The sequence below is a fragment of the Adiantum capillus-veneris genome, chromosome 8 (genome assembly GCF_014529385.1).
Source record: "Adiantum capillus-veneris isolate H3 chromosome 8, ASM1452938v2, whole genome shotgun sequence".
Taxonomy (NCBI): Eukaryota; Viridiplantae; Streptophyta; class Polypodiopsida; order Polypodiales; family Pteridaceae; genus Adiantum; species Adiantum capillus-veneris.
Genome location: NC_140938.1, coordinates 104381554 through 104396447, shown reverse-complemented (window position 1 = coordinate 104396447; position 14894 = coordinate 104381554). Strand labels below are relative to the sequence as shown.

The 14894-nt window shown below is 42.3% G+C and overlaps 3 protein-coding genes across 4 annotated transcripts in view; all 3 read right to left on the bottom strand.

Moving 5' to 3' along the window:
* The window catches only part of LOC147452674 (beta-adaptin-like protein B), a 50526-nt gene extending 43520 nt beyond the window's left edge, over positions 1 to 7006 (bottom strand). Inside the window, exons 1-6 of one of the 2 annotated variants that reach the window (XM_086518303.1) lie at positions 6688 to 7006; positions 6348 to 6479; positions 5801 to 5998; positions 5587 to 5700; positions 5175 to 5425; positions 4642 to 4777 (exon numbers count right to left, since the gene is read on the bottom strand). In XM_086518303.1, the coding sequence (XP_086374429.1) occupies positions 4642 to 4777; positions 5175 to 5425; positions 5587 to 5700; positions 5801 to 5998; positions 6348 to 6434 (786 nt within the window). In that variant the 5' untranslated portion in view covers positions 6435 to 6479; positions 6688 to 7006. The remainder of the gene's footprint in view (positions 1 to 4641; positions 4778 to 5174; positions 5426 to 5586; positions 5701 to 5800; positions 5999 to 6347; positions 6480 to 6687) is intronic. The other variant, XM_086518302.1, reaches the window with a different exon arrangement.
* A 1103-nt stretch (positions 7007 to 8109) lies between these two features.
* Positions 8110 to 14894, bottom strand: part of LOC147452672 (uncharacterized) — a 10150-nt gene continuing 3365 nt past the window's right edge. The window contains exons 4-6 of the mRNA XM_086518991.1: positions 8485 to 8542; positions 8337 to 8409; positions 8110 to 8236 (exon numbers count right to left, since the gene is read on the bottom strand). Coding sequence (XP_086375117.1) covers positions 8110 to 8236; positions 8337 to 8409; positions 8485 to 8542 — 258 coding nt within the window. The remainder of the gene's footprint in view (positions 8237 to 8336; positions 8410 to 8484; positions 8543 to 14894) is intronic.
* Positions 14690 to 14894, bottom strand: part of LOC147452673 (uncharacterized) — a 445-nt gene continuing 240 nt past the window's right edge. The window contains exon 1 of the mRNA XM_086518990.1: positions 14690 to 14894. This exon is cut by the window's right edge and continues 240 nt beyond it. Within this exon, the coding sequence (XP_086375116.1) occupies positions 14787 to 14894 (108 nt within the window). The 3' untranslated portion in view covers positions 14690 to 14786.

The following is a 14894-nucleotide window of genomic DNA, read 5'->3' as shown; positions in this document are numbered from 1 at the left end:
ATTTGCCACAGTTGATTGATTTAGATCAGAAAGTCGAGATTCGACCCCATTGTTTGCATGTGTTTGATGAACGGTTTGGCACTCCGTCACTTTGTTCATCTGAATTGCATGCACAGTTTTTTTGAAGGAATACTATTTTTCCAGTCACTTTACATGGAATGGGTATGTTCATGTTTTTGTGTTGGAAGTGGTTTCAGGAATTTTCATCTTCAGAGATTCTTGAAGAAGGTAGACGCATGACTCTAGATGAAGTTGAAGCATTGAAGGAGCCACAGAAGACTTTTTGTCGCTTTCGGCGCGGCCCAACGAAGCAAGCGTTGCAGACTTTATGAAGTTCAAGTATCGCACGACCCACACATCAGAGTGGACCAGCGAAGAGTCCTTCCCAGGATTCTTCCAGACGCTGTTGGCGATCTCCCTCGACGCCATACAGTTGAGTACCAATACCTCACTTTGAAAAGGAGGGGATGTCACGTGACACATCTAACCCTGTGTGCACGTGGACAAGCTACAACATGACCAGGGTTCAATTCAGTCAAGTCAATCTAGAATAGGAAGTGGTCTGACACTTTTGTGAGTCTGTTCGCAAACCATGCATGACCAGACACTTAGATTAGATGCATATCCTCTGGTTGCACAGAGCATGACCATCAGAATCCATCAAGAGCATTTTACAATGCATAGACCTATTTTCCCTATTTTTTACATTTTTCACTTACTATTTTTAAGTGACTTTTGTTGGGAACTAGGTAGGGCAATTTTGCTAAGTTTATATATACAGAAACCTAGCGCTAGCACTTTCTGGCAGAAGAGGCAACGAGAGCATTGCTCAACAGGCAACTTCTCAAGCAAGAACCATCAAAGCCCAGCGTTTTGAAGGCCCCCCACTTCAGCGTTTTTCAAGCATCATAGCCAGCGTTTTCAGCCCATAACCTTGGCGATTTTCAGCAGAGCCTTAGACAGCGTTTTGGCAGCCTCTGCACCAGCGTTTTTAACCCAACCAGCCTAGCGTTTTTTATCAGCAGACCAGTGTTGTAGACAACATTAGAACCAGCGTTTTGCTACCATCAGGCTAGCGTTTCTATAGACAGCAAGAGCAATTTCAGCCCCTGCATAGCAGCGTTTTCAAGTAGCAGAACCTTGCGTTTTCAACATAGAGACTTCAGCGTTTTTGGACCAACAAGGAGCAGCATTTTGCGATAGCAAATCAGCCAATAAGGAATAGCCGAAGGAAGCCAATTCAATCAGCCACCATCCTCGTCTTCATAGCATTCAGTTTTCAGCATTAGCATCGTCGACCTCGACATAGCATCACTCAAACTTGCATCAGCATCTTGTATCAAATCGTGCAATCAATAGCATAGACCTCTCTCGCCATCGAGAGAGGGGCCTTGGAGGAGGGTTTGACAACTTTCTGGTGTCGTATTCTCTTCTCTCTCTCTCTCTCAATCTCAGCACCTTCATTCACAGTGTTTATCCACTTTGTTTGTAATCACTTGCACTCTCTCATTAAAGAACAAAAGGCTCTCCCTTCCCTAAGTAAAAGGAACCTTGAGCACAGTTCGGAGCACTCATCTTGAGCAAAGTTCAACATTCACTTCCCACTGCACCTAACACCCAATGTGTGCAAAGGAGGGGTAATGATAGAGCTAGCACATCAAATGTAGATATGAATTTAGTGTAATAGATGGAAATGACAAGAGTATGAAGGTCTCATTAAGTCATTTGTATCTATGTTACGACCTTTCTTGCGGATACATGCGATGATAAAAGAGTGCTAACAACACAAGATCATCAGTGGCGTGTATTTATGGTATGCAATCATGGACGTTTGCAATTTCAAGAGGGGGATATGTCACGAGGACGTGGCAGCTGTTAACTATGTCATGAGGACGTGGCAATTGCTAACCTTAGTTGTTAATTGAATTTTGTTTTATTTTTGAGACCCTCCTTTTGAAGTTGCAAATGGTCGGACATTGTATGGCCAATGTGAACGGTAGTTTCACCCACACACGGGAAGTTGGTCGGCACTGGAAATCGTACAGTAAGAGGATGTCTAGGCTCAGTGCAAGATCATGTAGGTCCCCCCATCGCACTTAGCAAGTTGGTGGATACTAGGAAGTGAACTCAATAAAGGTATAAAGTCAAGATGGGATCACCAACAGAAAGTATCCGACAGTCGGCCACATAGCACTTTTGAATGCGGTCCCAATGAGGATAGATGGTCAAAAGACCAGTGGAAGCCCAACGGAAACATCTCCTAAAAATTAGAGAACTGCTATTTTGGGCCGTGAAATGTGTTCGCGTTATTACCTTCGGAATGACAAGGGGAACATTTTACAACTCTACCGTGAAGTCAACTGGGCAACCAGTCGGCAAATTTTTAGGCGGCAACCCCAAAACGAGAAAATGCTTGTAATTGTGCCAAGTGTCGCATTTTAGCGTACTTTCCTATTGCAATGAAGAGGTAGCGTTGAATATTAAGCTGGGAGGCCTCATTTTGAAGAGCTGTCACAGGTTAAGAGCTATGGAGTGCTTTCCTTCCACTATGTACAATGTGGTGCTAGGAGTGACGCCCTGCACACTACACACTACTCTCTCTCCCCCCTATTCAAAACAAGTATTGAACCCCCACCCCAACTGCTTCACGTCAGGTTCACCAAAAATGTCGGAATGTGTGCGGTCTAGCTAGGAAGGTGCAAAACCTCTAGCTGTGAGAGTTCGTGATGAGAGTCACAAACACTTTGTGAAAAAGTATTTGTGGAGAATCACCAACCCTCTTTCTAAGGGCGACAAAAAATCTAAGAGCGTTCGTGATAGCAAAGTCACAAACCCTCTTTCCTATCGTGCTTGGAGTCTGCTTGTTTTCATAGTCGAGATTATGATGAGAGGATCACCAAATCACATTCAATTTCACTTTACAAGACCATTTAAAAACACTAAAGTTTCAGCCATGAAACCTCAATGCTCATACAAGCACAATTCTCAATCAAAACCCAAACCTCTTTCATGGTATCATGTAGCCTCGCCCCCAATTACAGTCATAACATCAAACAGTTGAAAGGAATTCTCGAGCTTCCACCTTCACGACGACAATTTCCTGATTTTGTAGATTTAAGAGCTTCTAAAGTGAAGCCCACACACCATTTTGATAAGGAGAAACCTTAATTCACTCCCTCACTAGCTCAAATACAAGATTTCGAAGAGGTGGGACTACCCTACACATAGATTGAGCAACCATGGAAGCCATTACACAGTACAGAAAAATTTGCGGTTTTTTCTGTAAAAAGCAAACCTCTCTCTCTTACCCATGAAATTTTCAGCTTATGTGTCAATGTTTAGGCCATTTTTCCACTTTGGACCAAAACTAGGACATTTTCAGCTCAATTTTTTATCCAAAAAATGTCATTTTTGATGCGAAAAAACCGAAACGGAGTTAGAAAAATCCCTAAATTTATGGGATCACTCGCATAAGCATAAAAACATAGATAAGTATCATTTTCCATCAATATACCATTTTGGGTCACTTTCCATGCAATTCTGCAACAACACCTTTTAGCTGCTATTTTTGGCAGTTTAGTTATGTGTGGCCCCAGAAGAGGGCTCTTCATTTGGCTAATATACAGTTGTGTGGGTTCATGCACGATTGCCGAGGCAAGAGCCTCCTGCACAGGTACTGGATTAGCTAGTGGCTAATCCCCCGTAGGAACCGGTGAATTCGGAGAGGTTTCACGTGAGAAATCTCGTCCGATTCAAAGGGCAAGTAGCCCTACAGGTGCGGGAGCTCGAGGACTTGCTACAGATGCGATCGGCTCGCAAAACGGAACCCAAAAGTTAAAACAGGGAATTATAGCCTGCTGTGTATTTTTGCAAGTTGAGGGTTTCGGCCCTAAACGGTCCCTAATACCCCAGGAGGTCCGGGGACACGAGGGGACTACAGAAAACAGAGAATTCAGCTTGCTGCAAATTCTCGCCAGGTTTTGCAAAGTGTCCGTATGCGTCGGGAAAGTCATCTATTGCGTGGGGATAGTGTCTGTGAAGCGTCCTACTGCAATTATGCTGCCGAAATCGGCCCAGAACAGATGGATTTCAAACCCGATTATGCGGGACAGCTCGTAGGAAATCACAGGTTTTATTCCTTCTGTTAAAGTATAAAGAAATACCGAAAGGGGCGCCAATTTTGGGACCTACAGGTTGTCGGCGTTTGCTCGGAGCATTCTAGCTTCCGAGCCGTGTGTGTGCTTAAGTGTTAATTCCCGTCACAAGTTTCCTACGCACGTCCTCTCTGTGTGTGTCTAAAGTAAAGAATTTCAGGTGAAAGCCAGTGCCTACCGCCCTACCGGCCAGTTTCACCAAGAGACCTTAAAGATCTCAATTGTAGAGCACAATTGAGAGAGAGAGAGAGAGAGAGAGAGAGAGAGAGAGAGAGAGAGAGAGGAACCATTGCTCTGGAATGTAAAAATCGAAGCATATAACTGTATGAAGTTCTCAAAAAAAAAAATCTCCGTATCGATTAACTTTCAGCCTTAAAGTGGAGAATTTTGCGACAAGAATCATCGAATAGTGAGGATAAATTCTTATTTGCAACAGGTAATTAAGGCTGGAGACTTGATAAAACCATAGGTAAGAACAGTAATCTACCTTGACTGCGGACAGCACGACAGCACAGTTAGCATGTTGCAAGCGAGGAGTAACTCGCTCCACAATATTTTCAGCATCACGAGCATCTTTTGCTTTGTAACTTGATAAAGCATCCAAAATGAAGACCTGACCCCACCTGCAACAACCACCACAAATTATGAGAGAGCAAGAAATCCTTGTCTGCAACCATGACTCTTAGAACCTTGGAAATTGACTACATTGCATTAAAACCTCAAAATACCCAAAACCAAGAGCTCAAAGACAAACAAGGTATTATTGTATAAAAGAAAATGAGCCTCTGCAATTAATTACATCTTTCACAGACATAAGGATTCCATACACCTGATGCCAGACTAGATCTCAGCATCTCTCCTCACAGCTGCAGCCTAAGTAGTAAGGTCATCAATAATAGCTTATCATCTATGTTGCAACCAAACATAATTACATCACCAGTAGATTAGGCACAACATGAAATGGGTCCTCTTACTTAATATAAGCACCATACAATGCCCCAAGCAAAACAGAATACCTACTCTGTGCATTCGTTCAAAGCTGCAAGAAGCTTGAATAAAGTGTGGCTTGTGATCTCAAAAATGACTTTAGCGCTGCTCTCCTGTATCTCTGCAAGGGCCGCCACTGCATTGGCAACCACCATGGGGTTACTATCCGATATCAAATCCTTCAATGTCTCCAAAAATCCCCGATCTTCTACTAGTTCTGCATTAATATCATAAAGCTTTGCCACACAAATGGCAGCAGTTTTGCGAACATAGGGATCATCATCCTGCATCCCCATAGTTTGAGTCAGTACACTATATACATTATTTTCAGCCCTACCGAGTACTATGCATTGCAAACACTTAATAAATAAATTTAATGTAAAGACTTGCATTTCTCCAGCATGTCATGCAGATAAAATCACAATGCCTCACAAGGATGCAGCACCTTTAAACACCTTTGAAGTGGATCACAAAGATACTCGGTTATTTTGTCTACTCTGATACAACCCATGGTTCGAACCGCCAGAGCACGTATCAATGGGTTTGGATCTTGTGAGTCCTAAAGGTAATATAACTATGAAAGTGTTAGTACCAACGATTTGCAATCACTTTGATGTATCATTTGTCAGCTAATGTAGCAGCTGCACTGACTTTCTCACCTTGACAAAGGTGTTGACTGCAAGAATGGCAAGATCAGGCTGGCTTTTTGCATAGTTGATGAGGTACAGATACACAAGCTTCTTCAATTCGAGATTCTCAGTTTGCATGCAATTCACCACATCTGTGAAAAGCATGGAAACATCCTTCCCCACTGTCATTGCTGCTATTACCTTCTTCACAGCATCTTTCTTTTTGTCCTGTAAACCATAGAACAATTTGCTTATGTCCTGGAAAGCAATCACTGCAACAAACTTGAATGCTGAAAACCTCTTGAAAACGAGCTGAGGTCTCACAATGACCTCCCAAAAGATAAAGGCCGAGTAAAGAAAAGCACAAAATGTAAATAATGTTTGTTGGGGAGGAGAACCGTCATTGGTAAAGGAAGCTCATTGGCTTCAAGAATAAAAATTGTGCAACATGTTTTTTCAATATCAAGCATGTACTTGCAACTGTAGGTAAAGAATGGAAAAAAAAAAAACAAAAAAACAAGGTCAAAAACATAGTCATTCAAATCAAATTGCATATAGACAGGAACCAACTTAATACCTTGTACTGTGAATTGAGCTCTTCCTTAAGCTCGGGGATTTCTCCCTTCTTTGTGGTAGAAAAGTATTTTGAATCGTGTCCACTCATGGCTGCTTGGTGTAAGATGTAGGCTACCACAATTTTCTACAAATACTACCAACAACATAATTAGGTGAACAAACATGCCCCACTCTGTATATTCAGATAGCAAAACCAATACAAGAAATGGGCTCTGGCGAAGGTCCTGGAGGGCCCATCAAATACAAAAGATTTGTGTACATGAATCAACACGTCTACAAGGACAAAATCAGAATCGCTACCAACCATTCGCATAAAATGTGTGCCCGTGAGTGAGAAATACCTGTAAGAGTATGGGTGTGGTTCAATCTTGGACAGATCGATTATCAGGACACTGCCGTCGCTCCGCAGCAAGACCAGGTCCTCGGGCACGCGGGATCTCCTACAGTAATGCAACTTCTACTGGCTCCCGTTCTGCAGCCATTAGGCGTTTTGTATAAAATAGAGGCTCGCTAAGTTGTATACATGTGCGTTCACTGCAGAGATCAGCCTTCACTTCGCGCAGGAGACGAATAGATCTCACACAGGGCGGATTCATAAATGGGCGCCACCTTTTCCACCATGGCAGAGAGACAAAACCATTTGCAACTTATAAGTCCTATGACAAGGCCATGAGGAACTTGGGCCGACTTGGGTGAACAACTGAGAGATCAAAAGGAGTAGACCGTGCCTAAATATGGCGAGGAGATACATGGAGTGAGAGAGAGAGAGAGAGAGAGAGAGAGAGAGGGTGAGAGCGGCTACACAGAGCATGCAGTGGTCTCCCTTTAACAAACCGAGGAGACGACGATTAAAAAAGCGAGAGAAATGGTGGTGCCATGTCCAAGCCCATCCCATTTCAACCAATGAGAGCTTTACATTATACGCATTACTAGTAAAACAGCGCCGCCTTCGGCGACGGCATGGCCCCTCTTGTCCTCAAACCCCTCCCTCTTGAAAAAAATCATAAAAGCATATGAAGAAAAGTACTCTCTCTCTCTCTCCCCCCCCCCCCCTTGCCATAGATTTAGTGTAATCCCACCTCGATAACTTTAAATCCATGAAGTTGATGGTGAAAAGCCTACAAATCTTGGCAATTTCATAATGTATTTGTCAAGATGACACAAAGTGTTCTCTCTCTCTCTCTCTCTCTCTCTCTCTCTCTCTCTCTCTCTCTTCTCCCCCCTCTCTCTCTCTAGTGCGCTCACGGTGGCAGTATGACCCATGTAAAAGAACTTTCATGTAATTTGGATTTGAACATTTGAAAAGATTTTGTTCAACCCTTTATGCAATGACTTAGGTCCAAAAATATAGCATTACAAAGACCACTTCTTGCGTTTAAATTGCAAAGCTATATAATTGCACCATTATGTTTCAAGTGCAAAACAGACAATGCTATCACAATGTATGCACTGACATATTCGAAATTGTTGCTATACCAAATTATTTATAGCATCCTTGGAAAGTTTGCATGGCAAGATATTGTTAATGGTCTCTAAATACGCAATCAAAATGTCAAAATGTCCAAAATAATATCTATGCGCAGTACATAGAGATGCAAGCTTTCTACATCCTAAAGCGTAACCTACGACATGCTCTACCACGGTATCGAACCACCCATGGTCCACGATGTAAGACACATCGACCAATCACTGGGGGGATAGACCCAGAACAAAAATGCGTAGGGACCAACTACCATAGGTTAGACTTTGAGAAAACACAGCATTCATTGGGAGGGTTCTTCCGAGCTCTTGAATGGTGATACGTGCCCTGAATCCTCTCTGGATAGCAACTTGGACGTAGCAGAGCAAACTTGGATCATATGAGGTCTCAAAAAATCCCACCAGCAAGAACTGTGGATGATTTTGTAATCTATATCCAATCAAAAGTCTTTAGTATAACAAAATAGAGACAAAATAAAACCTGATTACTTTACGACATCAACATTGTTACCTTACTACATTCAAAACCTCAAGTAGATGAATAACCTCCATGGCGCTGATAGGGCCCCTCCATAGTAGTGGATCTAGAAAATAATTGGTGATTGCGAGTTTCAGATGAGAGAGAGAGAGAGAGAGAGAGAGAGAGTAGCATCTTTTACCTTGGATGTGCCGAGGCCGACTTCCTAGCGTATAGGTCACGGAGGCGTTAGGATCCATCTTCATTCATAAAAAAAAGTAAGTGAAGGTCAAAGATTGGTGCTATGTATATTGGAGGGGGGGGGGGGGGGGGGGGGGGGGGGGGGGGAGAGAGAGAGAGAGAGAGAGAGAGAGAGAGAGAGAGAGAGAGAAAATACATAGCACAATTATGGAGATCCCCTATCATATCACTATATAAGGCCTCAAAATGTAATATGCAAAGAAGATACCTCTCTGAAATTCATGAGCAAATTGGTAGACCAAAAATGTAGTTTTACAAAGCTTATAAATAAGATGGGTGAACTTATATATTACAAAGCTACTGCATAATTTAAATCCTGCAAGGCTGAATGGGTCTTTACACTTGCATTTCATTTCATAATGAGGTCAATTGCAACACTTCCTTATAGACAATGTTAGAAGTGTATGTCCTTTGGTCTCCCCCTTTCACCACACTTGTGTGGTGGGCATCACCAACAACAACCTTGATGGCAAAAGACGATCTCACGCGAGACATTGCCACATACAATTGACCATGGGTGAAAACAGGTGTTGGGAGATACAATCCAAGCACTCCCAATGTTTGGCCTTGTGCCTTGTTGATCGTCATCCCAAAAGCACATCTCAAGGGAAATTGTCGACGTTTCAACTCAAAAGGGAGGCCTTCTCTAGCTCCCATGAGAAAATCAATCCTTGGGATGAACACTGCATTTCCTGCATGTGACCCTGTAATGATTTCTGCTTCAATCACTTTGCTGTGGAATTGCTTACAAATCAAGCGTGTCCCATTACAAAGACCACTCCTTGGATCCAAATTACGGAGCAACATAACTGGAGCATTTTGTTTCAAATGCAAAACATGCGGTGGAAAACCTCCTCCAAGATCTAAACTATTTAAGAACTCAGTTGTGAATAAAATGCTATCACAGTCTCATTCACACACTAAGTCTGCACTGACATATTCCTTATAAGTACCAGGAAATTTTTGCAATACCAAATTGTTTATAGCATCCACATCCTTGTTGCGAGGTGCCAAGATTTCCCTGTCCTTGAAAAAGGTTGCATGGCAAGAGAGTGTTTTAAGGTCTCCATATATGCAATCAATAAGTCCTTGCAAACTATTTTGTGGTAGCATCATGCAGGCTGGCAAAGCTACATTATCATGTAGCTCCCCATCACAAACATTGCCATTCCCAATATCAAGTGTCCACTGCACAAATTCTCTTTCTCTAACATTATTGCAACAATTTACCACTCGCATGTTCTCTGTTAGACGCAAAATTCCTGTACAACACCAAATGTATGAGCGGCACAAAGATGCATCAACAATGTCTGCCCTTCCTCCTCTACGTACAACAGGCAAGATCTGTCTAAAATCACCACCAAGGAGGAAAACCTTTCCACCAAATATCATATTATTATGCATGAAATCTCTTAGTGTCTTGTCAAGAGCCTCAAAAGCATGCCTATGAGTCATGGGAGCTTCATCCCATATGATCAATGAAGCCATTCGCAACAGCTCAACAAGCTGGCTATTTACTTTAATATTTCATGTCGAGTCAGAAGTTATATCAATAGGGATCTTGAATCTGGAGTGTGCGGTCCTTCCATTGTCAAGAAGTTGTGCTGCAATACCAGATGATGCGCATGCCAAAGCAACTTTGCTCTCTCCGCGTATGTGAGAGAGCAAGGCATTATAAAGATAGGTCTTTCCTGTTCCACCCGGCCCATCCAAGAAGAACACAGTCCCACTATTCATGCCAATGGCTTCTAAAACTCGATTGTAAGCTTCCCTTTGTCCAGCATTCAAAGATGATTCAATTCGAGCAGACAGGCCTCTTTGTTCCTCCACATTATACATTAACTCTTCAGCAAGCACTCCATGATCACTCATTACTTGCAATGTGTGATCCACCACCTGGGGCATTCCCGAGTAATCTAAGAGCCTCTTTCCATATTGTTGAAGCATTGTCTCTAAGTTCGACAATGCTTGGTTTTGTGCCATGCGTTCATAGATACGCTCATTGGTTGTGCAAGTCCTCATATGATATAGATGGTCCTCAGAAAGCTCCTTACAAAAGTGATTCCATAATGCACCAGGACATATCGGCTCACAAAAAACCAAAATGATTACAAATAGTAGCCGTAATTGTTTTCCTGTTTGTTGAAATGAAACTTCTTCTAAACAAAGAAACCATTCATCATCAACTTGCAATAATCCCCGTGCATTGCATGCTTCTTTAAAGGTTTCATATACTCGTCCATTGAAGGTCTGAATATCCTCAAAAGACCTACATCCTTTGTGTTGAGTAACATGTGCAAATAGTATAACTCTCCGGCAGTGGGAACTATGTTGTACATTCTTCCAATCACGTCTCCTTTCTGTCTTGGAGTCCATGTTCTGCTTGTTGACTTCCAAACCCACTTTGTTGGGAAGTCTATGTACAACAAATCATTGGCCTCTGGATATCTTTGATTTGCAACAAACCACTCAGTGAGCGTAGTCTTTTTGTTGGCCTCTCTCTCCACCACACTCTATATAGTTGCTCTGTCATTAAAGAAGACTTGATTTTGATGAGGTAAATGAACATGGAGGCGTTGTATGTTAGGTTTCTCTTGATGCAAGTCAAACCCAAATATCCGCCATATAGCCTCAGATGCTGATACATATCGTGCATTAAGATAGTTTGCAACTTCATCTAAAATCCCTTCAGTGTCTTGTAGAGCAATAGTCGCCCTGTCATGTCCCTTATACTTGTAGAGATATTTCACAGCGGATATAGTGGAACAAACCTCCACATTGATATGTGCATTGTATCTTATTGACAAAAATGGATTATATGGAACAATCCATTTATTATTCATTTGTACATTCTTATAAACAGTGTGATTTCCATCATCCCTCCTCATGTATGTTGGGTATCCTTCCCTATCCACAGTAGTCGATCCATTGAAGCCTCGAGGGTATTTCTACCTACACTTTCCCTCTACCATACATGGAGCATTTCTATTCAAGTTTCCACATGGACCATGCACATTACACCGACTGATAATGTCATAAAATTGTGGAAACATCACCTTATTAGGAAGCTCCGCACACACCATCTTATCATAATGGGATGTCTCTGTTGGTTTGTGTTCGGAAGAAAGTATCAATAGAATGTGGGCATGAGGAAGGCCTCTCTTTTGGAACTCAATCACAGAAATGTGTCCAATGACCTTACCAAAAATCTCCCCCTTAACAAGCAAGCCCATCAAATCCTTGAACTTATGGTAGAAAACACGTGCAGTAAGGTCAGGACGATCGTTGGACGTTTGTCCAGGCAATAACGCGTCCTCTATCTCCTTCCATCCAGGATTGCATGTGAATGTTATGAAGAGATCGGGCTTCCCTCTTTTGCGTACAATTGCCATGGCATCCTGATAAAGTTGGTGCATATAGCGTGGACTACCAACATATGATGAAGGCAATACCACCCTCCTGCCAACATTAGCACCGAATAATTGTTCTCTGTCACCCCTTGTTCCATCTCTTGCTCCAATCATGTGAGCCAAACCTTGGTAAACCTCACTGCGTAGATCACTCTGATGATTGCGAATCCATAAAAGCCTCAACTCCTCCATACAACTGTATGCATCAACAATAAATTGTTGCAGTAGCCTACCACCACGTAAAAGACATTGTGTTGTGTCATCCCTGATTTGCAATCTATACTTGTAGAAATCCATTGTAGAAATGTACCTTGTATTCCCTCCCCCTTGCTCTCTGTTTTCCCGTGGCCTGTCCAATGCCTGTATGTAGGGATTCCAACCTTCTTCACCACTTGGAAATAGCAACACATATAAGAGAGGCATGTACGACCTGTGGCAATTAGAGATTCTTTTTAGATCACCACCAGAAAGATTCAACACAATATCTTGATGGCCAATGTTGCTCTCATCGCCTTGACCAGGCATGATTGCAGCAACTTCCGCACCTGTTGGAGCAAGGTACTGCCAGCCATTAGTACGTTTCTCAGTGATGACCATCCTTATGTCAAGAATATTGGAAGTTTGAACCATTAATGCAAACTGCCTGAAAGCTTGAACGTACGGATTTACGCGATGCATCATTGATTGCAAGATTTCCAAAACATATGGCTTGAGTTTAGAAACATGTTGCATCCTATTTTGCAACTCATTCTCAGTGTAAAAAAAAAACAACTGAGCAAAGCGAGGGATTTGATCTGACTATTTTTCAGGCATCAATGGACCAATTTTATGATAGATAGATCCATGCACTTTGAAGGTATAGATTCCTTTTTCTTTGACAGAGAGATTCATCTATATGAGCTCCTAAAGAAGTAAATTCCAACACACTATTGTATGCTCTAATATTTTTTAGGAATTTCTTGCTTCTAGTATTACCTCCGTGCATTAATTCTCTTAATTCTAAAGGAGGTTCACATAATGGTGGCAAAGAAACGCTCCCTAAGTTGCAACAACTTTTCCCCACAAATGTGCGAATGGTCTTTGCTTCTATCTTCCAAGCAAAAGCACCACAAAGGGAACATGAAAAATCCAAGCTGCCTATGTTGTGAAGTATAGACTTTTTGTGAAAAAGTGACAACATAGAGATATGCATCAAGGGTGTGTTTTCAAGATATATGTAGGTGATGGATAGGCAATGCCTTTCGACTTTGGAGTAATCTCCCTCTCTAGAGACAACTATGGGCTCCCCATGAACATCTCCATTATTGGCTTCCAAATTGCTTCTCATTTCAATCTCCTCTTGATTTTGCAGAAGCATTGGATCAATATCTACATCCATTCCAACCCTTCCCTGAAAGAATTCATTGCATTGATCCACATTTATAAAATGCTGGCAATCTTGTAAGTGAGCTACATTAATCCCCCCCTAGAGAGCGCCAAACTCTCTCTCTTGCTGCCTCACGCCGCGTAGCTCGAGAGGTTTGACAGATCCTGCTACGTCTTGCATGTCCAGGAGACAACACCTTCGGACCAATAGCCATCTGTCCCAAAAAGAACTCTTATAAGTAATCTTAAATCTGGAGAATTAAGGAGAGAGTGGATCTTTTCTCTATCTCCATCCCTCACGTTTCATGTATGGAAACTATGAGAGAGAGAGAGAGAGATGTATTTATACACCTTACACCTTAAAAGAGGCGAGATTACAGAGGGGGAAGGAGCTTGTGCACCAGATTAGCATGACCACTTTGAAAAGTAGTTGAGAGAGAGAGAGAGAGAGAGAGAGAGAGAGAGAGAGAGAGAGAGTTGGTGCATAAAACAACTTTGGAGAGCACTTCATTCAACATTTTATGGCCACAATTTTAGAGAGAGAGAGAGAGAGAGAGAGAGAGAGAGGGGGGGGGGGAGGACCTAATAGAAAGAGAGAGACCCACTGCATAACAACTTTGGAGATCACTTCTTTCAACATATTATGACCACAATTTTAGAGAGAGAGAGAGAGGGAGAGAGGATCTAAAAGAAAGAGAGAGAGAGAGCTCGTGCATAACACAACTTTGGAGATCACTTCTTTCAACATGTTATGGCCACAATTTTAGAGAGAGAGAGAGAGAGAGAGGGGGGGGGGGGGGGGGGGGGGGGGGGGGGAGGGACATAACGGCAAAAACACTTAGAAAAGAGAGCTCATCATCCATCCACTACATACATAAGATAGACCCCCAAAACGTAGATCCCCATAGTAGCCTATAAAGGAGAGAGAAGAACATGTAGATCCACAAAGCCTATAAATGAGGAAGATGTGAGTATTAACGCTCATCATCCATCCACTACATATATAAGATATACCTAGCCCATCACCACAATTTTATAGAGAGAGAGAGAGAGAGAGAGAGAGAGAGAGAGAGATCTTGAAAGAGGCAAATCTATACACCTTGAAAGAGGTGAGAGAGAGAAGGGGAGAGGAGAGAGAGAGGGGTGGGTGTGTGACTCAAGAGACATAATGGCAAAAACACTTAGAAAAGAGAGCTTATCATCCATCCATTACATACATAAGATAGACCCCCAAAACGTAGATCCCTATAAAGGAGTGAGAAGGACATGTAGTTGCGCAAAGCCTATAAACGAGGAAGATGTGAGTATTATCGCTCATCATCCATCCACTACATACATAAATGTAGATCCCCATAGTAGCCTATAAATGAGATAGACCCCAAAATGTAGATCCCCATGAGAGAAGAACATGTAGATCCGCAAAGCATATAAATGAGGAAGTCATGAGTATTATCATCCACTACGTAATTCACTTCCTGTGAGGGGCCCCTTGCTTTGAACTCGATGGAATATCTCCAGTCACATTAAGCCCCTTCTTGGGCCAATGGGTCGACACCAATGCATTGAGCTTGTTTGT